Here is a 24,877-nt window from a genome sequence, read left to right on the forward strand (position 1 = left end):
GAAAAAAAAAAAAAAAAAAAAAAAAAAAAAGAAAGGACAACCTCATATGTTAATGTTCCTCCAGAAGAATTCGGTTGACGAAGAGTGACGCTCGAAATCACACCATTAGCAGACAGAATGCATATGGCTCGAGGCCCTTGTTGAGAAAATGAGAGAATCTTCATCGTTATGTCCTAAAGTAACATAACAAACATCTCATCGTTACATCGAAATATAGAAACATTAACCTTAAACCTTAAAAAATTAACATAATTGAGTTACCTCACCCGAGTTGACAGCGATGATATGAGGTGTAAAATTACCACCAACGGAGCAAGGTACCCATTCCGCTACCAAACCAAAAATAATCAAAGTCAATAATTAATAACATCAAAATCACCTTTTGTTTTTTTAATTTCTTTGCTTAAATTCAAATTTTATATATAAAATAAATTGAGTTTAACTTGTTGATCAGTAACAACCCAAATCGCACATAACTCGTCTCAGGTAGAAACGTTTCCAAATCAAATGTTTCATTCTCCTCTCTAATCGACGTGAGATCTTACAATACACCCCTTTAGTGGTTTAGTTTCCCCGTTAGCACACTACTCAGTGCCTAGACCGTTACAATATATACTTCTTTCCTTAGGAATGATCGTGGGTTTATAATCAAAGAATACTATCTCCATTGGTATAAGACCATTTGGGAGAGCCCAAAACAAAACCACGAGAGTTTATGTTCAAAGTGGACAATATCATGTCGTTGTTGTAGAGGGTCGTGTTCATCTAACTAACACTGTCTTACACTAGTCATGCCCTAAACTTAGTCATGTCAACCGTATTAGAGTCATGCCCTAAACTTAGTTATGTCACTAGAATTCTCAAATGTTTGGTTCAAAGTGAACGGTCGTGGTGGTCGTGTTCATCTATCAGTAGAAGTAATTAAATTTCATTACCTAAACTCTCCGCTTCATATTTGGTTTTGCTCAACCAACTCGCCGGCCGCACTTTCCCCCGTTTCGCAGCCGAGAAATCAATCACCGCCGCCGGTGCCACTGCCAGTGCTAGTGCCGACCCTGATATTGCCTTCCGTGACAGCGCCGCCACATTCAACTTTCCATCCGGCCCATACTTCCTCGGCCTCCCCCTCTTCTTCTTCGCCGCCACAGCCGCAGAACCTACAGGACCACCACCTTCCGGTACCGGAGCCGTCGTGTCGGGTCTCGAAGGATCTGACTCAGCCGCCGCCGTAACCCCATTTCCACCCTCCCCTTCTCGTACCTCCATACAGAATTTTCTGCAATCAAAACAAAACCCCATTTCTTTTCCAACCTCAATTCCTCCGAACACAATAAAAAAAATTAAAAAATATATTAAAAATTAAAAGAGAAGAAATTAGAAGCTCCATTAATGGAGGGATTATGATTTCACCTGCAAAAAAAACACTGAGACTGTTCCACTCAAACCTCTCCTCTGTGCTTCGCTATCACAATTTATGACCAAAAACAGAGAGACCTTATTTTTAATATAAAATCGTTTTATTATTTGCAATTAATTTTTAAATAAATTATTTCTAAGAAAAATATTAATTTAGCTCTACCTTAACTAGTTAAATTACAGAGCATTATTTTTAAATGAATATAGATCTGGTTCAATAATTAATAATTAAAAAAAAAAGAATTATATGATTAAAATAACTTTATGTAAATACAAAATTTAATAATTAAAATAAATTTTTAATGGTTAGGGTTTAGGGTGTAAAGTAAGATTTAAAATTTTAATATTAGTTAAATAATGAGAGAGAGAGAGAGGAAGAAATTCAATTATTGTAATATTTAAAGCATAATATAATAATTTATTTGAATTAATATATAAAATAATTAGGGTTTTGTATGGAATCAGCTGTCTTTTAAAAATTATAAAAGTAAATTTATTTATTTACTCAAAAATATTTTTTTTACTGTTTGGTCTTTTTGAATATTGAAATATTTTAATTATTATTTTTGTACCCACTTGTTTCCTCCACCATCATCTTCAAATACAAAATTATAAAAAAATTATTATAAATATATAATAATAATTTATTGTGTATTGAATAAATATATATAATAAATAAATATATAAATACAACCATTGACCAAGTAATTGCATAAAATACATAGAAAGCATCTTGTTTTAAAAAATTAAATTTAATATTTTAGTCCAAAAAAGGCATTAAGATAAAACAAAGGAGAGATAAGAACCAAAGAGTTTTTTTATTTTATTTTATTTTATTTTATTTATTTATTTATTGAAAATTTTAATAGCATTAGCATATGGGTGAGAATTTCAATGCACATTTGCACCATTTTTCTTTTCTTTTTTTATTTGTTTTTTCCAAACTAATAATGGTTTACATTATAATATGTATTAATCTTTTCACTTTTTTTAATCTAATTTCTTGAAAATAATAAATCAGAATATAATATTTGTAACATAATTTATGCATTGTTATCTTGACTAACTTTTTGTCATGAATCATCCTTAAAAAATGGGTATTTTGGTAACTTCACACAATTTTAATTTTTTATTTTATTAATGGCTTATTATAATTTATAATGGTTGAAATTACTTTCTTTTTTTTTTGCCAATTTTGCCCTCGTGTGAATGTTTTTAAAATGTTTAGTTAATAAATGGGCAATGTCCCACATTTTTTTAGATAAATTATTTTAATTTTAGGGGATTAATTTGAATTTGAATGAGCTAATTAGGAGATTTAATGTGAGTAAATTACATTTAAGTGAATTATATTATGATAATTAATTTTAAATTTTAATATCATTTGATACACCTATGATTAATTTAAGGTTGTTCAACTCGTCAAATCAAGGTGGGAGAAGTTTTTTATTATTATTTTTTTGTCAATAATTGAAAATTGTGACTTGGTCCAAGTCAAAATTAGGGTATTCTACTAATAAATTTGAATTTTTTTATTGTGTTAAATTACAACGGAAATAATCAAAATTATTACAAAAAAAAAAATTAAATCATTAATTACGAGCCTTAGTAAAATAAATCTCAATCAGTTACCCATAACGTAAACTACTCCTCTATTTACTCATATGTGATTACATGGTGTATCATAGCTCAACTTAGCATGTCTTCGCGTAATTCAACATCACATGGCATAACGTAACATTCATAGCTTTACTTGACATATGGTAGAATAAGAAGGCATAACATAGCTTAGCTTGACATATCTTTACATAACACATCACTTAGCATAACACAACATATCATAGTATAACATAACATGTCATAGCATAACATTACATATGACACGTGCAAGGGTCAGGGGCACATGTCATCATACATAAAATAATTCTTCCAACCAAGCTGATGGTGGAACCACTTACTTGGTTGGCCTTGGCTAGAGTCTCAAATTATTCCTCAAGTTGAATTAAGATGTAAAGGCTAAGGGTAATTGGACTAAGACTTTTTAAGTGAAAATAGAACTAATTTAAACTTCAAAACTCTTAATCAAAGGTATGTGTCTTAATCACTAATACGAATACGTTCATACAAAGTTCATCCCCGACACGAGAAACACAAGAAGACATTGTAGCCTAGGCTAAAACTTTTGACTAGAACAACAAATGTTCACCACATGATGATTTGTTCAACCGTCTGTTCAGTTCTGTGTCATCACTTTCATCCCTTCCCTCACCATCACTCTCCCTCTGCAATGGAAAAAACACAAACACATACCAACTGTTACCTTTGCTCACCAAACTATTAGCGAACCAACAAGGTTAGAAACAATACATCTGAATCTTCGTTCCTCTGACAATCTGCACTTTCATCACAGTTAAAGGTTTCCTGTGAATTACAATTAAAAGGGAAATAGATGTACATCAGCTACATTCTCAACAAACAAACAGTGCCATCCATTATATAGAGCTCAAGTTGTTAAGAAAGATTGCGAGATCCCACGTCAGTTGGTGAGGAAAACGAAGTTGTAACGGCCCAAATTCACCACTAGTAGATATTGTCCTCTTTAGGCTTCCCCTCAAGGCTTTAAAACGCGTCTGCTACGGAAGGTTTCCACACCCTTACAAAGGGTGTTTCGTTCTCCTCCCCAACCAATATGGGATAAGAGTGTGGAAACCTCTCCATATCAGATGAATTTTAAAAACCTTGAGGGGAAGCCCGGAAGGGAAAGCTCAAAGATGACAATATTTGTTAAGAGTGGGTTTGAGTTGTAACGAATAGTATCAGAGTCAAACACCGAGCAATGTGTCAATGAGGAGACTGAACTTCGAAGGAGGTGGACACAAGGCAGTGTGGCAGCAAGGACGTTGGGCTCCGAAGGGGTGGATTGGGGGTTCCCATATCGATTGGAGAAGGGAACCAGGGCTAGCGAGGACGCTGGGCTTCGAAGTGGGTGGATTCTGAGATCTCACATCGGTTGGGAAGGAGAACAAAGTTTTCTTTATAAGGGTGTACAAACCTCTCCACAGCAGACGCATTTTAAAAATTTTGAGAGGAAGCTTGGAAGGGAAAGCCCAAAGAGGACAATATGTACTAGCAATGGGCTCTGACTGTTACAAATAGTATCAAAGCCAAACATTGGGCGATGTGCCAGCAAGGAGGCTAAGCCCCGAAAGTGGGTGGACACAAGGTGGTGTGCCAGCAATGATGTTAGGCCCTGAAGGGAGTGGATTGGGAGGTTCCAAATCGATTGGAGAAAGGAACAAGTGCCAACAAGGACGCTGGGCTCCGAAGGAGGTGGATTGTGAGATTCCACATTGGTTGAGGAGAACAAAACATTAAGGGTGTGAAAACTTCTCCCTAGCAAACACGTTTTAAAAACCTAGAAGGGAAAGCCCAAAGAGGACAATATCTAGATCCTAAATTTCAAACTATGATCAGTTCGAATCAGAATGATGAGATGAATACCTCGTCTGACATGTGTAGCTGTTGTTCCACCACATTGGTGTCCATTTCATCTAACTTGAAGCTTTCAGCTTCTTCATCGCCTGAATCTGCATCTCCCTCAGTTCCACCTTCAATAAACTGCATGTCGTACAATCGCCCATAAGTTTAGAATGAACTGGTTAACCAATTAAGTCCAAATGGTTTTCTATACCTTTTCAATGTCTTCCTGATCCTTTCGTGTGAAACCACTGGCAGCAAGCTCCTTGTCTAGACTTCCAGCACCTTTCGATATCGAAGAAAAGCAAGGCCTCGCACCTTCATCATTGTCGATCTCTACATCATTTTCGTCATCCACGGTCTCATGGAATGACATGTTAAACCTGTAAGAGAAAGGAACTGAAAGTCTTTAGCATATCAATAATGTGCTACACCTCAAGATAACAGCCAAACCTACTAGTCGAGTTCTAACATGTCGTTCACATACTTCGATTAAACTTGCTACGATCTAATCTAAACCTCACAAATCGTGTCCAGTTAAGAACGGAACGTAAAAAGTTGCAACCAGAACACAGAGACCATAACTGCACGATCTCGAAAAGCAGTATTATATTGTTCTTTAGAATTTTCAATCTTGCATGCAAATTAGCTGAAGAGAAACTCCATGAGAAGTATGTAACATGAAAGTTTCAACTTCTTGTAACATCAAACATTCTTATTGTTTCTTACAACATCACTGACCTTTTCCTAAAAAATTTGAAGATGCATTCAACTTCACGATCAAAATACCTGAAATGGAAAAACGAAACTTAAAAAGATCGTCACGTAAAGCATAAGTTAATAGAAACATGAACTTTAGGATTCATATGATACAAGAAACATTGTAACCCGAAAAATCAATATTTGCACCGCTTACATTTGTGCATTACGATGCGAGACAGAAACCATTTGTGGAAAATCGATCATTGTGACCTTCTCATCATCATCAATCTATGAAACACAAGAACAGAAAGATTGAATAAACGGTGGTAAGCTCAAAAGAGAACTTGAACTACAATTAGATATTTGTAAGTTCAAAAAAACAAACGATCACGAATACCCTTTTACGAGAAACAGCAATAATTTGTTTCATTGAATGAAGACGAGAAAGAGACATCATATATTAAGTTGAGGAAAAGACATCATCTTAAGCGAGGAAAAGGGACAATAATAGAACAGTAAATAGCATTGTTTCTTAGAATACCATAATGTTGAATTCGTTAAAGTCACAATGAATGAGTCCGTGTTCCGCTAGTCGAACAACAAGACCAATGATTGTTTCAAAAACCACATCTGGATTTTGTAATAGTTTTACCTGCACACTGCAATAAACCAAGAAGGAACGAAATGGTACGACATAGAATCATAATATTCGTTAAAGCATACGTGCTCATCAAAATCTTTCATGACCCTACTCAACCAAGAAGGAAAGACGTACAGCGGATATCCTTCAACGAGAGACATAACGACACAATGCCTATTACAGTCTACTGCATTTGGAACAGGAAAACCATGTTCTTCCAAAGCCTATTATCACCAATGAAGCCTCCATCAATATCACAATTCACTAAAATACGTAAATACAATGCCAATACAAAATCGATACAACAGAGCACCTTCATGAATGCATATTCTTTAAACGCCGCAAGCCGAGACAAGTAAAGCCAATTATAACTACTGCGATGCCTCAAATAATCACGCTTAGATTTAACCGACCTAAAAGAAATTCTACCAAGTCTATGCAACTTCATGGCAAGCACAGTGCCATCTTCTTTTGCAACCTCAAAAATATCTATAATCAACAATAGCAACCCAGCCAATGAATAATAACAGGACAAATAGAAACAACTTTTAAAGCTCTAACTAGCTAGAAATTTACCTGACTCTTTCCCAACACCAATTTGTCGACCTACAGCCACAAACACTCCACAGTTGACCAAAGTTTTAATTGCGAGAAAATCATAGCCAAGGTATGTAAGTCGAAACCTGTCATCTAGAAGAACACAAGAAAGATAATGAGATAGATTGTTTAAAATTTAGAATTCCCATACCATAAGTTAATAGCTACTCACATTTAGAAGAGTCGTGGTGCAATAACTTATATTTAAGTAAATTCTTCAAAACTTTGTAAGTGCCTCCATGCCTACACACACCATAGTAGGACGTGACATTTACTAGAAGCAAGGGAAAGAATATTTCTAGACAATATCAGAATTGAAGTCATACTTAAGAGAAGCTATACTTTCCACGAGTTCTGAAGGAACAATTTCATGCTGAAACAACAAAAGATATTACATTAGAGTAAGGTTCAAGGAACAAAATAAACTTAAAATGATGAGTTAAAGTTCCCTCTAGAGAAGAGAAAATCAGTACATACATTCCGCATCCCCATCTCAACAGCAGTAAGAACCCTAAAATCATCTTTCGAGAGATAGCGCAACACGTTAACGTCAAGCTTCATCTTCTAATTTGGATCAAACTCAAAGCAATGCTGAATAATCAACCTATAATATCATACACAGTAGGGAGTGGGCATCAGAAGAGTATAATTAAATCAATGAAATCGAAGTTGAAACAAGAGAATCAAAATGTACACCTTCAAACTTACAAAAGGAGAAAGAAAATAACGAACGATAAGCATTTTTCATCATGTTTTTCATTTATAACATAGCATTTCAGTCAGCTCACGAATTCCCATCTCAGCACTTGGCATAGCAGCAGTAAAGTCACTTAAATGGTTTTTAAGTCCAAACAAACAAGTTACAACTTACAATCTGCGAATCCTAGTCTCAAGAACAACTAGGACTTTAATTTAATAACTTAACTTACACCAAGAACGTAGAGGAAAGCTAAGGGTTTCTAACTCAAAGGTCGTCTATGGATCCTAATTAATTAAATCAATCTGCACCTAAGATAGGTCCAAAGATTAGGGGCTTCCTTAAGACTTCTAAGTCGAGACCAAAAAGGCTCTATAAGGCAATGGGTATTCTGAAACGGAGTCAAACATTATGGGTTAACTCAAATCTCACTCAAAATCAGCCAGAAACCTTACTCGAAATAAATACTCACAAGTCGATCGGTTCAGCTTCTAAACGAGACAAAAGCGCCGTAATATCGCGCCGGAGATGACGCCACCACACACAGACGAAGAAGGAGGCCAGTTCGTGGCTGGGTCTGGTGTGCGAGGGAGGAACCGTCCGGCACTTGCAGCGAAAACGCGACGAAGAAGGAGAAAGAAGGCCTGACGAGCAGAGAAAGAGAGTCGACGCAACCACTCACCGAACCCGAAGCTATTCGAGCTGGAAACGCCTACCCTAGCCGGAAAGAACAAAAGAAAACTGCCGCTGAGTCGCCGCCTACCATAGATGAAGGAAATGCCGAACAGGGGTGGTCTCCGGTGTGTAGTGAAAAAGAAGACGATCGAAATTGGTGATGATTGGTTAGCCGCGGGCGTGCATGGGAAGGAAAAAAAGACAGTTGAAGACGGTGAACGGAGTAGCGGCTGAATCACGAATAGAGAGGGAGAGGAAAGTGAAAAATTAAAATTTAAAATTTAGGGTTTATATGTTTGAGGAATTTAATTAGTCCAAACATATTTTAGGACTCGAGCATGTCTTGTATGATTGTTAAATGTTTGTTCGAGCATATTAGACATTTATATATGTACAAAATACTCGGAGGACCATATTATAGGTGTTAAACACCTATGTATACCCCGAAAGATATATAAATGAACATGAGTTGCTCTTTCACATTTCATTTGTCATAGAACCTACATTTAGGCCCCATAGGTATGTCGGGTTGACTAAGTATCAAGTAGGGATAATTGGGGAGTAACCCATAATCGTGAACTTTCTTAGGGCGGTTAGGATCTACTTGGTATACAAAGTTTAGTGGTCACCCACAAAGGGTTCCACGAGTCGTATTGGGTATACTATTGGGGAGCACCCAGTAGACAGATACTTATGGGGGACAGCGGTTGAAGTACTTGTCTATTCATAGATCACGGTGTGCCTCGTACACATGAGACTTACCCGATGGCCCATTGCAATGGCAATTTGACTCACACATAATTAGCGCAAAGTTGATGGCAAACTTTGAAAAACGAAAACATAGAGCTAAGTATACACCCCTAGAGTAGGAGCGTATCGTGGCTTAGGTACGTATGAGCCTTCGTAGCTCAAGAGGCCGTCACAATAATGAAGTACGACGAGAGCCCACAAGTAAGTTGTTTACTAAGTACTTTTATATTCATTTTCTGTTCTTCTTTGTTTTTACAGACAAATGGTAGATATAACGACCGCTTTTCGACACTTCGAATTACGATTTGTAATGCGGACTCAAGGATAAAAATGTGATAAAAAAAATTTCTTTTATAAAGCGGAAGACACATCAAAAGTACAACAATATCCCAAGAGTCACATCAAAAATAGTTTACAAAATGACGTGAATTTTCAAATTAAACATTCAAAATGATATTAAAAGTGACATGGGTGGAGAGGACTCGATCTAAGTGCCCCTCCTGCAGTCGCACGTTCCTGCCACGGACAATAGTCTACATTTCACCTAAAAAAATAGGATAACTTGAAACGAGTATAAAAATACTCGGTAAGCAACCTACTTGTAGATTCTTGTAGGACTTAATCCTATACACGGAAACTTAGGCTATGTGCTCATAATTGTCTCTATTGATAACCAAACTGTGGCTTAATGTCGGTTTAATGTCTATACCAAACTTTATAGTTCAATGTGTAACTAACCCTCAGCGTACCTCTTTCAAGGAGTTCTCAATCCCTCCTAGGTTCACAACCTAGGAGTTTTCTATTTTCTCTTAGCTATAGGTGTCACGTATGTCTAGGTCCTTCATCGATCTTGTGCGAGGAGTGCCTCGAGTCACTGTGACCCATGGAAAGGCCCTATGGTAATGCTCGTTAGTATAGATGAGCCATTTTGTGCTTTACATGGTGATCTCGTTCCATACCTATCTACCTACAGAGCTCTATTCGTGTCGGGCAACATCTATTTATCCCTAAGATCAGTAAACTATTTGTCATTATGTGCATTCCATGTTGGAACAGTAACTATTTGCTCATGTGCCCTCTTGGGTTAGAACAGTAAAACTACTTGTCTTAGGAACAATAACTATCTCGCATTTTCTAGCTCGAACAGTAAACTACCTATCACTACGTCACTCAGGTTGGATCAATAAAAAAAACCATGGCTCTCCCCACTAGACACCACCGATCTGAATTGCAATAGTAAACTCTCTATGGCTACTGATATCCTCTATGGGATGACAACTAAGTCATGTGTAACAAGTAGACCCTAATCTTTGTTGATTAGTTCACGAAAAGGGTTTATGTCCTATCCGCACTACAAGGTACCTGGCCAACTCAAGGAGACTATGGAACTCATGACTAGGTGCTAGGACCAAAATACGTGATATCAACTCATAATCTATGCAAAACCATAATTAACACTTTATGACACATAACAATTAGTCCAACTCATAACCGGGCAAAACTAGGCAACAACGGGCTATCCAAAACCCTAAATCAATGTGAGTTCACAAAATCATGCATGCGAAAGCTATAAGACAATAAATGTAATTAAGCGGTAAACTATTCACATTATCTAAATACAATTCTTACGAGGATTTCTTAGAAACTAGCTCCACAGAGTTATTTCCCATTAATACAAAATTGAACCAATTCATCACTCTTTTTACCTAACTCCACGTGACGATATGTAATTGAAGACATCGAAAAACGAGTCGATACACATTTGGCCCACTAATATATGAACGAAGGTTAATAGGTTTACGAGTTTGGATTAGATTCAAAGCCAAAATAATGAAGTGGGTACGATAATGCTTGCTTTATTCATATGATTCTATCATACCCACTTCATTATTTCGGCTTTGAATCTAATCCAAACCATTGTTTTTCTCATTTTTATTCCTCGATTCCTTTTTTTTTTCTTTAAAAATTATTTATCCAAAGTTTAAAAGTGTATTATTTGAATTAAAGTTGGAATATAATTTAGTTATAAATGGCATGTTACTTTATTATTGCAATGTTGTTCTTTATTTAAAAAGGTAATTTAACTTGAAGGTATTATTATTATTTTTTAAATAATATAATCATTTCCTCCAAAAAAAAAGCATATGAATAAATGCTTAAAAGATAATTTATTTATTTATTTATTAATATTCTTACTTAATTCTCCATTCCAAATACCAAGGAAAGAATATGTTCTAAATATTATTGCCATGTGTTTTTATTGTTCATAACTTTTTACCAATATATTCTATAATTATTTAACTTTTTTATATTCTTAATTTTTGTTTCAAAGACCTCAATTATTACTTATTCATATTTTTTAATTTGTTTTTGTATATTTTTAATGGTAGTAGCTAAATTTAGATTTAATTAATTATAAAAGGTAAATTGAAAATTAAATAAATAAAAGATTTCCAATGTATTATATAATCCTACCAAATTATCTCTACTAATATTTAAACATATCACAAAACATTGGATTCCATTTTTTCATTTTTAATTATTTTATGAAAAAGAAATGATATTTAGTAAATTAAATGATTATATATATAGAGGTTGAAAAATGAAAAGTCAACTAGTAGGAGTTGACATTAGATGCAAAAATATGAATTATTAAAACTTAAGCTGCATGAGACATGCCAAGAAGACAGTTTCTAAGCTAAGGCCTTGTGTTTTTCAATGGAAGAAATAAACATATATAATTGAATACGTTCGATTATAGCTTTAAAATTATTATTATTGTCACGTGAAGGTTAAGTTAGCTCTTCCCCCTATTTGAATTTGATAGTTGGCGTTGCACGAAGAGGAAGAAAAAGCTCACAAGATTCCCACATTTCTCCTTCCAGTTACGTGTCACATTGAGCATTCCACGTTTTCACAATGAGAAAGGAGAACATTAGTCGGGCCCGATCCCATAGTTATAATCAAAGGACAGCTTGAATCGTCGAGGCGACCAATGGAAATGGGTCGATTAAAAGACGTTTAGTTTTTTTTGAATTCCATTAATATAAAATTTGGTATTTACATGACTATGATGAAAGGTGTACTAAAAAATAATGTCTCTGTGATTGTGCATCAACAAACCCAATTTACATAACATTTCATATCTTCTAAGCTTTTCAAAAAATATGTTCCTAAGAAACTAAAATAAACCAAACTATCCCTAAAACCAACCTTTTCTCCTTTCTTTGTCTAAGTTCTTTGTATACACAGACTCGTATAACCAGAGGAAGCAAACAATACTTCTCAATCCTTCTCTCAATGGCTTTTCTTTTGAATCGAATCGAACCCAACTCTTTCACGAACATGATTTGATCAGTCCTAGGTTGTATAGATTCCTCCTCACCATGCTTCCAAGAGTAAACAACACGGCCCCGCCAACTCCGTGCGTCTGTTCTTCCTTCTCTATTGTTTGATGATAACTCGAAGGGAGTTCCTTCACTATCAAGTTACTCAATCCGATCCTTTGTCTAACGGACTCGATGATTTTTGGATCAGCTGCACTTCCAATTGCATCGGTCACGTAGAATGTATTTAGAACCATGTCATCTGTGGTGGAGATCTCGGCCCTCGTTACGTTTAGACCGTTCTCTCGAAATGTCCTTGTCACGTCGGCTAAAAGGCCTGGCCTGTCTGTTGTGCATAGTTCTAGCTTCACACCCTGCAATAGACAATGTTAATCAGCTTGGTGTTGGGAAGAATGATAAGAAAGAAAACAAAATCAATATTTACCTCAGATGCTCTTCTTTGAATTGCAGCTTTTAAGCATTGGATAACTCGCTGTCGTTCAGCTTCGGAGCTAATCGGGGTTCCATCACTGTGCCTAATGTAGAATTCCTGTAAAAACCGAACCGAAAACGTTACCATAAGATACAAAAACCGAACTGAAAATGGTTAGTTTGAACTCTCAAGTGTGGAGAATGACATATACCAGATATGCTCTTTCTTCTGCAGTGTTGATTGTGGCATGAAACACCACATATTCCATGTCTGTCAAGGTGAATATCACATCGAACAACAGTTTCGTTCGATCCTTGCATTGAACATACACGACCGAGTAACCTCGCTCGGTGCAGTTCTGAACCGTTACAGCGGGGGAATTGTTGGCATTCGACTTGAAGATAGGCTTCCTCTCGTAATCACGGTCAGCAAACATCATTTGATGCAGTCTCCTTTCGGGGTGTGTGACCGCCATCGATACCGAAGTCTTGGCGCTACGAATGTCATTGTCTCCCTTAAGAACACTCCTCAACCGTGCAACAATGATATCGATTTTCTGTCGGTCTTCAATGGGAGAACCTGAGTTGCAGTCCTTGACATAGATCAAGGAAGCAATCCTGCCACTGTGAGTCCAAACCTTAGCCTCCACCACATCACATTGCAGATCAGCTAGAACAGCAAACACCTCCGAAAGAAGACCAACACGGTCGGTCCCAGTGAGCTCCAACGCCGTGGTGGCGCCGTTAAACCCTTCGCTGCTCCGATAATTAGTCATCCCAAGCGACTGCCAAATAAAACAAACACCCGAGATCCAAAAATGAGTTTCCATCACAAACAAACAAGCATCAGAATGTTAACAATTTTAGCTCACAATGAAACAAGACCTAATGTTCATCGTGAGAATTCAATCCATAATGAATTAATCAACTACTAATCACCTGCTCGAGATAGCTAATTACGCTCTCATCGGTTAATTTCTCACCGTTTTTATCAGTAACATGAAACACTGCAATGAAATAAGGACAAACAACCATAAGAAAACATTCAAAAGGCAGAAGCAACAAGCAAAATAAAGCTGTTCATGTTCTAAATCTTAATTCATACCATCCATGAACCATCTTCCATCTGAAGATACATAAGCCTTCTTGATTGAAAGGTTCAAATCAGTAAGAATCTGTACAGCCTCCAAGAGATTTCCATATCTTCTAGCACTATCAACCTTCAAATCAAAAACAAACCCACCAAAAGAGAAGTTTCAGCCACAGAATATCAAACACAATCTCGCAAGAAAACAGAGCGTTTCAATGGAGATCTTCATACCTTAACCAAAGTGGCCGTAGAGCAAGCGCCATTGTCAATAACAACTCTGAATAAAGAACAAACCAATAAGCCCCAATTCGGAGAGAACGCCGGGAATCATCAGGAGTCACCGAAGAAATTCGAACAAAACACAGGGGAATTAGAGAACAAACCTGGGAGTATTCATCCTAATAACAAGCTTCTCGTATTCATCAAGACAAGAAGGCCACTCCACCTCCATCATCATCTTCAAAAACTCAAATCAACACAGCGTTTTTTCAACTTCAAACCGTTGCTTAAATAGCGCCGAACAGAAATCAAAGAAACCGAGACAGATGAGGACGATCTAAGGCCGAGTGAAACTAAGAATCAAAAGAGAAAAAACAAAGTGGCGTTCAAAAATCTCCGCGAGGGAATTGAGAAAAAAGGCATAGACAAAATCGCCAAAAACAACGTCTGTGGAAGAAACAGTGGCTGTTTCAGTTCCGAAAAAGGCCTGCAAATCCCTTTCCCCTGCGCTTCGATCTTTATATCTCCACCCGTACTCTTGGGATGAACATTTATGATTATATAATATCGTACCAAATCTACAAAATCTTTTTTTTTTTTTTTCTTTTCCTTTTTGGGTCTCAGTTATTTTTTTCCTTTTTGGCGAATAACTGTTTACCGTCTGCGTGGAATTGTTTTTGGAGCTGAGAAGTCGCTCCGCTAAGTGAATAATAAATGGCCTTACCCTGCCCGGATTATGCTGCCCCTGTTTTCCTTTTTTTTGTACGACTAATTGCTACCCCATTTTGCTGTCCATTAATTTTAAATAATTTATTTTCTTTTCCGGCACAACAAAAAAAAAAAAAAAGTTTTAACCACTAGAATTAAAACAAATAATATATTCTATTTAAAATAATTGTCCATAATGTGTGTGCTATCCAATAAAAAAAAATATCAATGAGCCATGGGTCAAACAAAATTGGACCATCTTGACGGTTGGTGATCCGAGTAACCCGAATAAAGCCCCGACCCAACCCCCTATTTTTTAGTTAGGTTGGTTGGATGGTCCGGAGGTTCTTTTTTTATTATTATTTAAAATACATTTATATTAATAATTAAAATTTCATAAAACTCAAATATTAAATATTCATCGATCATAATACGACATCCCACAAATGTTAAATGTTTGGTTGGCTCGACAAGAAAAATGTCAATACGGGAACCAACCTTATTTGTTCCGTTTCCAAAAATTCAATCCACCAGAAAATGAAAAAAATCTAGTATAACCCAAACTTTATGGTTTGAGTTGGGTAATCAGGTTGGTCGAGTTCTCGGGTCACATGAATACCCATCAAATCAATTTATATAGATTATTTGTACATTTGACGATTAAATTTAAATTTTTTCCCAAATATGTTTTTTTTTAAAATGCATATTTAGAAATGGGTTAACCAACAAAGTTATATTAATTTACGTAATATATTATTAATATAATTAAATAAAGGTTACAGCTCAATAATTAAATTTTAGTGCAAGACAACATTGATTTTTGTTGGTGGGAGTTGGACTGTCCAGCAAGGATGCCACGTAAGTTCATGACGTGTACGTTTGCTTGCAATTGACTCGATAGTATTCGGGGAGCTACCACCAAGAGAAACGGGAGTTGTTCAGTCCAGCTGGCACGTGGTCCTACCCACCTCAAAACACAATGCCTCTCCGTTTTTGCCGACCAAAATTATGCCTCCGCACGTGCCACTCACTCGCATCTTCCTTTTCCTTTTTTTTTTTTTAATTATAAATTTGGTTTTAAATTTAATTAAAAATCAATAAAAAAACCCTAAAAAAAATATAATCCTCGTCTCGGGGCAAGAACCCGAGTGGGACGGAGAATACAATCTTCATCTCTAACTCCATTCAATTAACAGAAAGAAATCTCTTCAAAAATAAAAAATCTTCATCCCGTTTGAAGCGAGACCTCAGAACTTAGCTAAATGAACATTTTTAAAACACGAACATCTTTAAACAAGAATTGGATGACATTTTGCACCAACATGGGAACAACCTTTTCCCCACATGTCCATGGTTGCCCCCCAATTAATAGAAAGAAAAGGGTAAATAAGTAAATTCAAGTCCAAAAGTCCCATAGGGGCAAAATGGTAAATGAGTGATTAAAAATAATAATTAATAGGGGGAAGTAGAAGTGACGTGGGAAGTGGAAAGCACGCTTGCCTAAGGAAACAACCCATCTCCCCGGCCTGCCTCACAACAGCTCCTAATCAATTGAAATTTATATTAATAATTAATTCCCTTTTTCTCCCAATTATGCTGTCTTAATTCTTTATTTAAACCCATTATTTCAAAATTAAAAAAAAATTATTATTGTCGTTTCATTTACGATACCCCTTACACGATCCATCATGTTTCAAATTAATTGACTTGACTATTAAACTATTGCTCGTGCGGGATGAATTATACTTATATTTCAAATCGACTTGACGTGGAGCTGAAGTCGAACAAATAGAACACAACTAGAGCATGTAAAAATTGAATAAATATTATTGGTTGAAGTAAATAAAAATTAAAATTGAATAAATTGGGCATAAATATTGGAAGTGAAAAATAAATGCAAGGTAATAATTATTGATCATTTTATTTATTTATATTTGTAATTAATTGAATAAAAAGGCACAATTTCGTACATACGAAATGAAAAAAGGGTGAGTAAGTTGTTGGGTTGGGAGACGTCTTTAATAAAAATAACGGTCCGCAGAAAAAAGGAAAATTCTGTTATTATTGTTCTTTTTTTGGGCGACATATATTGTTTTGTTTGAGTATTTTTCTTAAATTTAAATTTTCATTTTTTTTAGAAAATACTTTGAAATTTAAATTTTATTTTATATTTTTAAACATATACCCTTTTTTAATTTCATAAATATTTTAAACACCAAATTAATTAGAAAAAATACCCTTAAACTATACCATTTATCTATAAAAAAATATATATATTCAATTTTAAAAAAATTAAAAAAATATCCTTAAACTAAAAAAAAATTAAAAACACCTCTCAATTTTACAAAATTATTATTGATTTTCAAAAGTTGCGATCTTTTATTTTAAAATTTTAAAATTAGTTCTATTTTAGACATTTATTTTAAATATAGTATTAACATTTTTAAATATTTTTAAAAAAATTAGAGGGTATTAATGAGACTATTTAAAATACGTTAAATTTTTCTAAAATTTGAAGGGTATTATTTTAAAATTTTTAAAATTTATAGGTGAATAAAAAATTTAAAGATATTTTAATGAATTTGGTTTATTTTAAACACGAACTTTATAAATTTTTTTAAAGATTCTGTTGTCTTAAAATTTACGATTATTGTTATTATTAGTTAAATATGTATATGAAAAAGAGGAAGCAGTGGGGCCCATAGGGGGGTTGGAGTTGTCTGAAAAATCACGTGCAAGGTATGTCAGAAATCACGTTCCTAAGTTGGCGGCTAATTTTTCCCTCCACCGCCAATGACGTGGCATCACTGCAAAAAAAACTGCCCCCTCCGTCCACCAGAGTAACTGTTTACAGTTAAAACTGTTTCAAATATATAAATAAATAAAAATAGCTTTTTAACCAATATTATAATATATTAACCATGGTGTATATATATTTTTTTAAAAATTAAATAAAACTATATTAGAGCTACATTTTATTATTAAAAATTGATTTTTTTTTATAAGGTTTAATTAATATAATAGCTGATAAGGAACAAATAATAGGCCAAAAGAGTACACTAACTTTGTTGTCACTTTGATTTTGTGTTTTTGTTTGTGTTGTATTGTAATCATTACATTTATATATATATATATAATATGATTCCTTTTGTGTTTTGAAATATGCGGATTAGGTTAGATCGGAGAAATCTTTAGTTAGATTGGTGTCTTAACCAACGGGAACAAAGTTCACAATCTAACTCAATCCAACCGTCTATTTTTAGGTTGGGTTGGATTGAGCTGTTGAATTGTAGGGTTGGACGTAACTTTATTATTGTGGTTGACCAAAAAAATGTCAACCAACGATCCTAAACTAGAAAGAAAAAAAAAAATCTAACTCAGCTCAATCTTTATGACTTGGCTTGGGTTGGATGGTCGGAGTTAGTCGAGTTTTCAGGTCATATAAAACCTCCCTATTTATTTTATAAACCATATTCTAAAAATGAAAATCATTAAGTCGGCTAGATTCATAAATAAAAATATAAATCGGTTAAGGTTTAATTAATTGCTACCAAATGACACATAATAAGTTAAAACAAACTTTTTGGAAAGAATATTATTGGATAGTCTAATTTTATCTTTGTATTTTTCTTTGTAGCTATTTGATGGGAGTGTAGCGATTCATTTTTTTAAGATCAAAATTATATTTAAATATATATCGAATATCGACGTGTATATATTATTGAGCTAATAGAACAAAGGGAATAAAGTGTTTAATTGCCAACATGAACATAGCTCAATAGAAAATAAATTATTTAAAAAAATTTATGGAACGCAATATGAATATTAGAAACATTTGACGTTTGTAATTGATGTTAATGGTGCGTTGTGAATATTTGATATTTGAACTTTAGGAGGTTCTATTTCTTAACCTAACATGTGTTGTGGACAAATATGATTTTTTTAAATAATTAAAAAAAAAATAATCTGACAGCTCAAGGTTGGATGGTAAACTTTGTTCAAATTGCTCAAATCACCAATCTAACCAACCCGAACTTTCAAATTGGTCCAACAAGTTTTTGGAACCCAACCTATGTACACCTCTAGATTGTAGAAAAAACAAGTTCTTTAATCGTTGAAATAACCCAAATAATCTCAATTGCCACATCGACTAACCCTATATAAATTAGACTCGATACTTAGTTGAGAGACAACAGTGGGAGACAAATGTCCTAGACCATAGTTCAAGGTTTATTTTCGAGGCCAAGTGTCCTCAATGTTAGTGCTATATGAAAACATATATTAGAAGATGAAACGACTCTTATGCCGAATTGAAGCGAAGAAAGAAGCCAAGTTTAACCATATTTAATTAATTTTAATCGATTAATTATCATTTAACTTAAAAAGAAAATTTAATTTTATAAAGTATTTGATGAATTCAAATATAATAATTTTTTAATCCAAAATTTGATTTTCTATCATTTATAATCTTAAAAAATATATATATATATATATATTGTTTTGAGGATAATAATAAAAATAAAAAAAGAAAGCCTTTGGACAGTGCCAAAAGCCAAGAAACATGGAATGATGGACAGCGTTGAATACGTGGGCCCCACTTTGATTTGATTTGATTTATTTATTTATTTTAGTTTCCTTTTGTCGAAATTATTCCTTTTATTAATATTAAAATTTATCCAAATTAGGGTGTAGCCGCCCTAATTATGTGGTTTTATTTTTATCCAAATTTCCTCTAACCAACAACCGCACTCATTTCATTCTGCTTTTTAAAACTTCCAAAACAAAACGAGTCCATATAGTTTGAATTAATATTTAGAAAATATATTAGTTATAAAATATATATAATCACGAATTTTATTAAACTAATTTATTTTCTTCATTAAAAAGTTAATTTCATATACAATAATGACGTCTTTATCAATTTTAGTAGTTATTTTACACGAATAGAGTCGAGTGTAATACGATGGCTAACGTAATAATAATTTTTTGTGCAAAATGCACATAAATATTTTTAAAAATATTAAATGAAATTTATTGAAATAAAAAAAAAGAGATGGAGGGAAGTGGTTGGGTATGAATGTGAAAATAAAAATTGACCATTCACCAAAAGGGTAAATGAAAACAGAAATCAAATTATTTGACTTTTCAACCCAATATGTGCTGTGACATTGACAACAATCACCAAAAATTGGTTTGTCCTTCACATTTCTAACCTCACCATTGGGGTTCACTATCAAATCCCTATTATATGGTTTGTTTACAACTTACTTGAACGTTCTTGTGATGCTTTGTATATGCGAAATGCAGCAATGCACATTGTGGCATTTCCTACGGCCGTCAGTATTGCCTGAAGGGCCACCAAAACCTGCACTCAAAACACCAATTCCATGTCATTTTGTGTCCTTTTCAACAAACAAACCCCAACCAATGTCAATTTCCCTCCAACCTTATCAAATTTGAGAGGGAGGGGGTTTGGTGGTTTTTCCGTAACCTTTCCAAGGTGAGGGCGAGCCCCCAAGGGGATGGACACAAGGTGGTGACGCAAGGACGCTGGGACCCGGCGAAGGGGGTGAATTGGGAGGTCCCACATCGATGGGAGAAGGGAATGAGTGCCAGCGAGGACGCAGAGCCTCGAAAGGGAGTGGATTGTGAGATCCCATATCGGTTGGAGAGGAGAACGAAACATTCTTCACAAGGGTGTGAAAACCTTTCCCTAACAGAGGCATTTTAAAAATCGTGAGAGGAAGCCCAAAAAAGACAATATTTGCTAGCGGTGGGCTTGGGCTGTTACAGAAACTTCCTTTTTCTTTTGAAGCTTGTTGAAGAGATTGAGAAAAATCAGTTATTCACGATAATGAAAGATCCAGGATTCCTCGAGGTACACCAATAGAATCTGAATCCTATGAACCAAAACCAAAAACAAGAAATCCAATTCACCAAACTCTCTGTTGGTGGAATAGAAATCAGACATTCCCAATTCTCAGCACTATTCCCACTATCATTGAACATAATATGATGAAAAATATCTGAAGTTTGATCCATAAAACTATTGGCATCTCGCAGGTATTAACAGATTTGGATAAGTGCACCATGAAAAATTCATAACTTAAGGACATCCATGCCAGCTTCAATACTTGACTGAAAGTGAAAGGAAACGAGGGAACCGAAGTATTGTAGTAAACCAAAACAAAATGATCAGTTAACGTCCTGACTGATAACAGAACAAGCATTAAGGAGTTGATTCTCTTATGATCTCAGAGTTCAAAGTTAGAATTTAAAACCTAAAATGGTGATGGACTTGAATGATAGGCCCCCAATTAAGAACAGTATAGATATACGTGTAGGAAGGGAGGCATCCTTCAGCTATTTTGTTACGGTCTGGTTTTGAGAGAGATTGGGAGCTCTTGAATTCTCACTTGGACCATTGTATTACCCCTCTAAATATCAGTACCAGAGCAGTGTTCATATGATTCAGTTGGACTAAATTGGGCAATCTGCAGAGTTTCCTAATGGATGGTTTGTTTTAGGACTACATTTGAAGAGATTAATCAGCTAAAAAGTGATGGTCTGAATTATCCATAATGAGAATAATTGAAAGAGGCTAATATACTAATGACAGAAAACTATTTCGGCTAGGTGGATCTTTTAGTAGTTTCAGAACTTTAACAAATCACTATCATAAAGAACTAGAATAAAACTTTGGATTCATTATCTCACATCGGTTGGAGAAGGGAACAAAACATTCTTTATAAGGGTGTGGAGATCTCTCCCTAGTAGACACGTTTTAAAAATCTTGAAGAAAGCTCAAAAGAGAAAGCCTAAAGAGAATAATATCTGCTAGCGGTGGGCTTGAGTTGTTACAAATGGTATCAGAGTCAGATATCGGTCAATATGCCAACGAGTAGGCTGAACCCTGAAGGGGGTGGACACCAAATGGTGTGCTAGCAAGAACGCTAGCCCCGAAGGGTGGTGGATTGGGGGGTCCCACATCGATTGGAGAGGGGAACGAGTGTCCGCGAGGATGTTGGGCCCCAAAGGGGGTGGATTGTGAGATCCTATATCGGTTGAAGAGGGGAACAGAGTATTCTTTATAAGGGTGTGGAAACCTCTCCCTAACAAACGAGTTTTAAAAACCTGGTGGGGAAACCCAGAAGGAGAAGCCCAAAGAAGACAATATCTACGGGTGGTGGACTTGGGCTGTTAAACACTATTAGTTCTTTCATTATGTCCAGCAAAATCTTGCAAAAACTGAAACTTTGTGTACCTCGAGAGACTCAGAATTGTAGAAAAAATGCCATGTGCAAGCACAAAATGCTCCACCAAGCAATGGTACCTGCTCAAGTTAAGAAAGAAAAGAGTGATGCAGTTGAACAATTCAAACGAAATCTAAAAGCTTTGAAGAACTTTGAAGCTGTACGCAGCCAAATTATGACTTTGTAGGAAACAGCCAACAAACATAAGTTAATACTTCTCTAATTGAATCATTCCAAGACACTGAGGATAAACAGAATCCAATTTTACATTTATTCTCTGTTTGGTTGTGATGGTTTACTTTAATATGTTAGGAAATATCAGTTTAGGATTGCTTAAGCATTATTTCTTCTTATTCTTCTCTGTCTCTTTTCAAAGAAATACAATGAACCGAGAGTGACTAAAGAAATAATAATTCATTTAGTCACTTATCTTCGCTCTCTCTTCCCCGGTCTAAATAAAGCTGTGAAATCCCACATCGGTTGAGAAAGAGAATGAAACATTCTTTACAAGGGTGTGGAAACTTCTCCCTAGCAGACGCGTTTTAACAACCTTGAGAGGAAGCCCGAAAGGGAAAGCCCAAAGAGGACAATATCTACTAGAGGTGGGTTTGGGCTGTTACAAATGGTATCAGAGCCAAGCACTAGGCGATGTGCCAGCGAGGAGGCTAAGCCCCAAAAGGAAGTGGACACGAGGCAGTGTGTCAGCAAGGACGCATCGCCTCAAAGGGAGTGGATTGGGGGGGGGGGGTCCCACATCGATTGGAGAGGGGAACGAGTGTCAGCGAGAATGCGGGGCCCTAAAGAGGGCGGATTGTGAGATCCCACATTGGTTGGAGATGAGAACGAAACATTCTTTATAAGGGTATGGAAACCTCTCCCTAGCAGGTTTTAAAAACATTGAGGGGAAGTCAAAGCTTAAAGAAGACAATATTTGGTAGCGGTGTGTTTGGGCCGTTACAAAAGCATTCAATTTTTGCTGAATTACAATATAAACAAGTGCATGGGATTCATTAAAAAACAAAGAACGAGAAACTCCTGGCTATAAGATAGATGAGAAAGTAATTATAAACAGAGAAAAAGAACATACCATTCCCCAAGAAAGTCCCTTCCAAGACTCATCGCCAGATTTCTCTCCATATTGCCACACCAAAGCCATTGCTGTAATCCTTACAACACAAGACTTGAGATCAACAAAGTATACGCCAAGCTAGCCACAAGCAGGATATGAACTGTTTGGTTTATTCATCAAATGGGTAACTAAAATCCAGAGCTAGTTTCAGTTTGAAAATGATCATAAAGCTCATATCTCCAACCTATCATTATAATCACGAGTTCATAATATCTTGAATTCAAACTTCTAAAACTTCTACAAGCTCATTTTCTTTTCAATTAATATTGACGAGTTCATAATATCTTGTATTCAAACTTCTAAAAGCATCAAAGGATGTTCATGAAATCATTAAAAACCAGAACAAGAATCATAAATCCTCACCATTCAACAACACTGGAAACATGTATAGCCCAGGTGGGCAAGGACAGAGCATTTTGGGGTTCATTAAACTGCAGCGAAGAAGCACCCAACGACTGCAATTCCGTTGCAGCAGCAGTAGCAGCAGCCGATTCAGGTCCCAGAAGAGCAAGAGTCAAGCCCGTGCCGATCAAAACCACCATAGTTTTCGAGTCCAAAGCCAGACCGGCGCCGATAATCCTCGGAAATCGAATTCGAGTCAGAGCTTGAGAAGAAGCAGCAAAATCTGTCGCCGACCTCGGCAACGAGGAAGAAGAAGAAGAAGAAGAAATGGGGCATTTGGGATTTGAAAAGGAACGGAACAAGGTGGAGGTGAGTGACATGATTTGGGGTTTTTTTTTTTTGTAGAAAACGAAATTTGAGTCCCCAAATGCTAAAAGAACGCAGAGGAAACTGATAGATTCAGTAATCAATGGAAGAAATGGTCTGAAAACAGCGAATCATCTCTTTGATTCAGCGATTCCCCTAATTCACAGTCGCTTCTGGTTTGCTTTCAGTGGAGAAGGTGAAGATTCGGGATGAAGGTTAAGTGGCGACAACAATCGAATTTGTGGACCAAATTTGGCTCCAATCTCTTTTCATGTTGCCAGAATGTTTGCTTCAAGAAATTGATCAATGAATTAGTAAGATATTTACATGAATTCGGGGAAGCAACCAGAGAGAAAATAAAGTAAATTATTTGAGGGATTTAGTTAAATTAAGTTTACGTTTATTTAATCAGAGAAAATTACACATTTAGTTCGTGAATTTTTTATTTTTTAAGTCTTAATTTCAACTCTATAGTTGGATTTATCTACGGAAAAAAAAATCTAAATTAATAAAAATACTCAAAATTCTTTAAAAACAAAAAAAACAAAAAAAAAACCTTTAAATTTTTTTAAAAATTTTAAAAAAATAATATTTTAGTTTGTGTTTAAAAAATATACCTCAATTTTAAAAAACAAATTCATTAATACCCTCTCACCTTTTTAAAAGAGTTAAAATATATATATATATATATATATATATATATTTATAGGTAATATTAAGTATAAAAAATATCCAAATTTTGAAAAATTAAAAAAAAAAATCTATTTGACATGTGATGAATTATATCTAAACTTTTTAATGCTACATTTTTTTTTAGTTCACGGGTATTTTTTAAACAAAGTGTTAACTCTTTTTTTCAGAGCATTTTGAGAACCAGATACAAAATGTAAGGATATATTTTTTTTATTAATTTAGCCGATAAAAAATAATTTATTTATTTTATAGGTTATATTGAAAATTTGGTCTCTCTATTTAGCCCTAAACTTAGTAAATAAAATAAACCAATGGTTAAAATGTTATTAAATAACCAAGTAGTTAAAAAGTTATTAATACACTAA

General features: G+C 35.1%; 4 protein-coding genes across 6 annotated transcripts in view; all 4 read right to left on the reverse strand.

Annotated features, from left to right (window-relative positions):
• Positions 1-1,464, reverse strand: part of LOC111448214 (AT-hook motif nuclear-localized protein 1-like) — a 2,952-nt gene extending 1,488 nt beyond the window's left edge. Inside the window, exons 1-4 of one of the 2 annotated variants that reach the window (XM_023087694.1) lie at positions 1,411-1,464; positions 936-1,276; positions 262-329; positions 42-173 (exon numbers count right to left, since the gene is read on the reverse strand). In XM_023087694.1, the coding sequence (XP_022943462.1) occupies positions 42-173; positions 262-329; positions 936-1,266 (531 nt within the window). In that variant the 5' untranslated portion in view covers positions 1,267-1,276; positions 1,411-1,464. Of the gene's footprint in view, positions 1-41; positions 174-261; positions 330-935; positions 1,356-1,410 lie in introns of those variants that run through there. The other variant, XM_023087687.1, reaches the window with a different exon arrangement.
• Positions 1,465-3,474: 2,010 nt separating this feature from the next.
• On the reverse strand, positions 3,475-8,471 carry LOC111448172 (serine/threonine-protein kinase rio2-like). Of its 2 annotated transcripts, XM_023087628.1 has the most exons (14): positions 8,002-8,471; positions 7,310-7,436; positions 7,159-7,205; positions 7,005-7,075; positions 6,812-6,925; positions 6,549-6,724; positions 6,371-6,459; positions 6,137-6,254; positions 5,810-5,883; positions 5,635-5,682; positions 5,108-5,276; positions 4,918-5,034; positions 3,784-3,837; positions 3,475-3,698 (listed from the first exon to the last, which is right to left on the reverse strand). In XM_023087628.1, exons 2-14 carry the CDS (start codon positions 7,391-7,393, stop codon positions 3,603-3,605), a joined length of 1,257 nt encoding a protein of 418 aa, XP_022943396.1. In that variant the 5' UTR covers positions 7,394-7,436; positions 8,002-8,471; the 3' UTR covers positions 3,475-3,602. The 2 variants fall into 2 exon arrangements, with proteins under 2 accessions (XP_022943396.1, XP_022943402.1); XM_023087634.1 differs by lacking the exon at positions 8,002-8,471 and having other exon boundaries at positions 7,310-7,449.
• Positions 8,472-11,960: 3,489 nt separating this feature from the next.
• LOC111450642 (ACT domain-containing protein ACR8) lies at positions 11,961-14,595 on the reverse strand. Its single transcript, XM_023090905.1, has 7 exons — positions 14,186-14,595; positions 14,034-14,079; positions 13,818-13,932; positions 13,652-13,719; positions 12,925-13,497; positions 12,726-12,830; positions 11,961-12,654 (listed from the first exon to the last, which is right to left on the reverse strand). The coding sequence occupies exons 1-7, from the start codon at positions 14,257-14,259 to the stop codon at positions 12,292-12,294; spliced, it is 1,344 nt and encodes a 447-aa protein (XP_022946673.1). The 5' UTR covers positions 14,260-14,595; the 3' UTR covers positions 11,961-12,291.
• A 5,206-nt stretch (positions 14,596-19,801) lies between these two features.
• Positions 19,802-24,122, reverse strand: LOC111448709. The gene is made up of 4 exons (XM_023088420.1): positions 23,475-24,122; positions 23,070-23,148; positions 21,994-22,062; positions 19,802-20,094 (listed from the first exon to the last, which is right to left on the reverse strand). Exons 1-4 carry the CDS (start codon positions 23,831-23,833, stop codon positions 19,987-19,989), a joined length of 615 nt encoding a protein of 204 aa, XP_022944188.1. The 5' UTR covers positions 23,834-24,122; the 3' UTR covers positions 19,802-19,986.
• Positions 24,123-24,877: the final 755 nt, after the last annotated feature.

The sequence above is a fragment of the Cucurbita moschata genome, unplaced genomic scaffold (assembly GCF_002738365.1).
Source record: "Cucurbita moschata cultivar Rifu unplaced genomic scaffold, Cmos_1.0 Cmo_Scf00001, whole genome shotgun sequence".
NCBI lineage: Eukaryota > Viridiplantae > Streptophyta > Magnoliopsida > Cucurbitales > Cucurbitaceae > Cucurbita > Cucurbita moschata.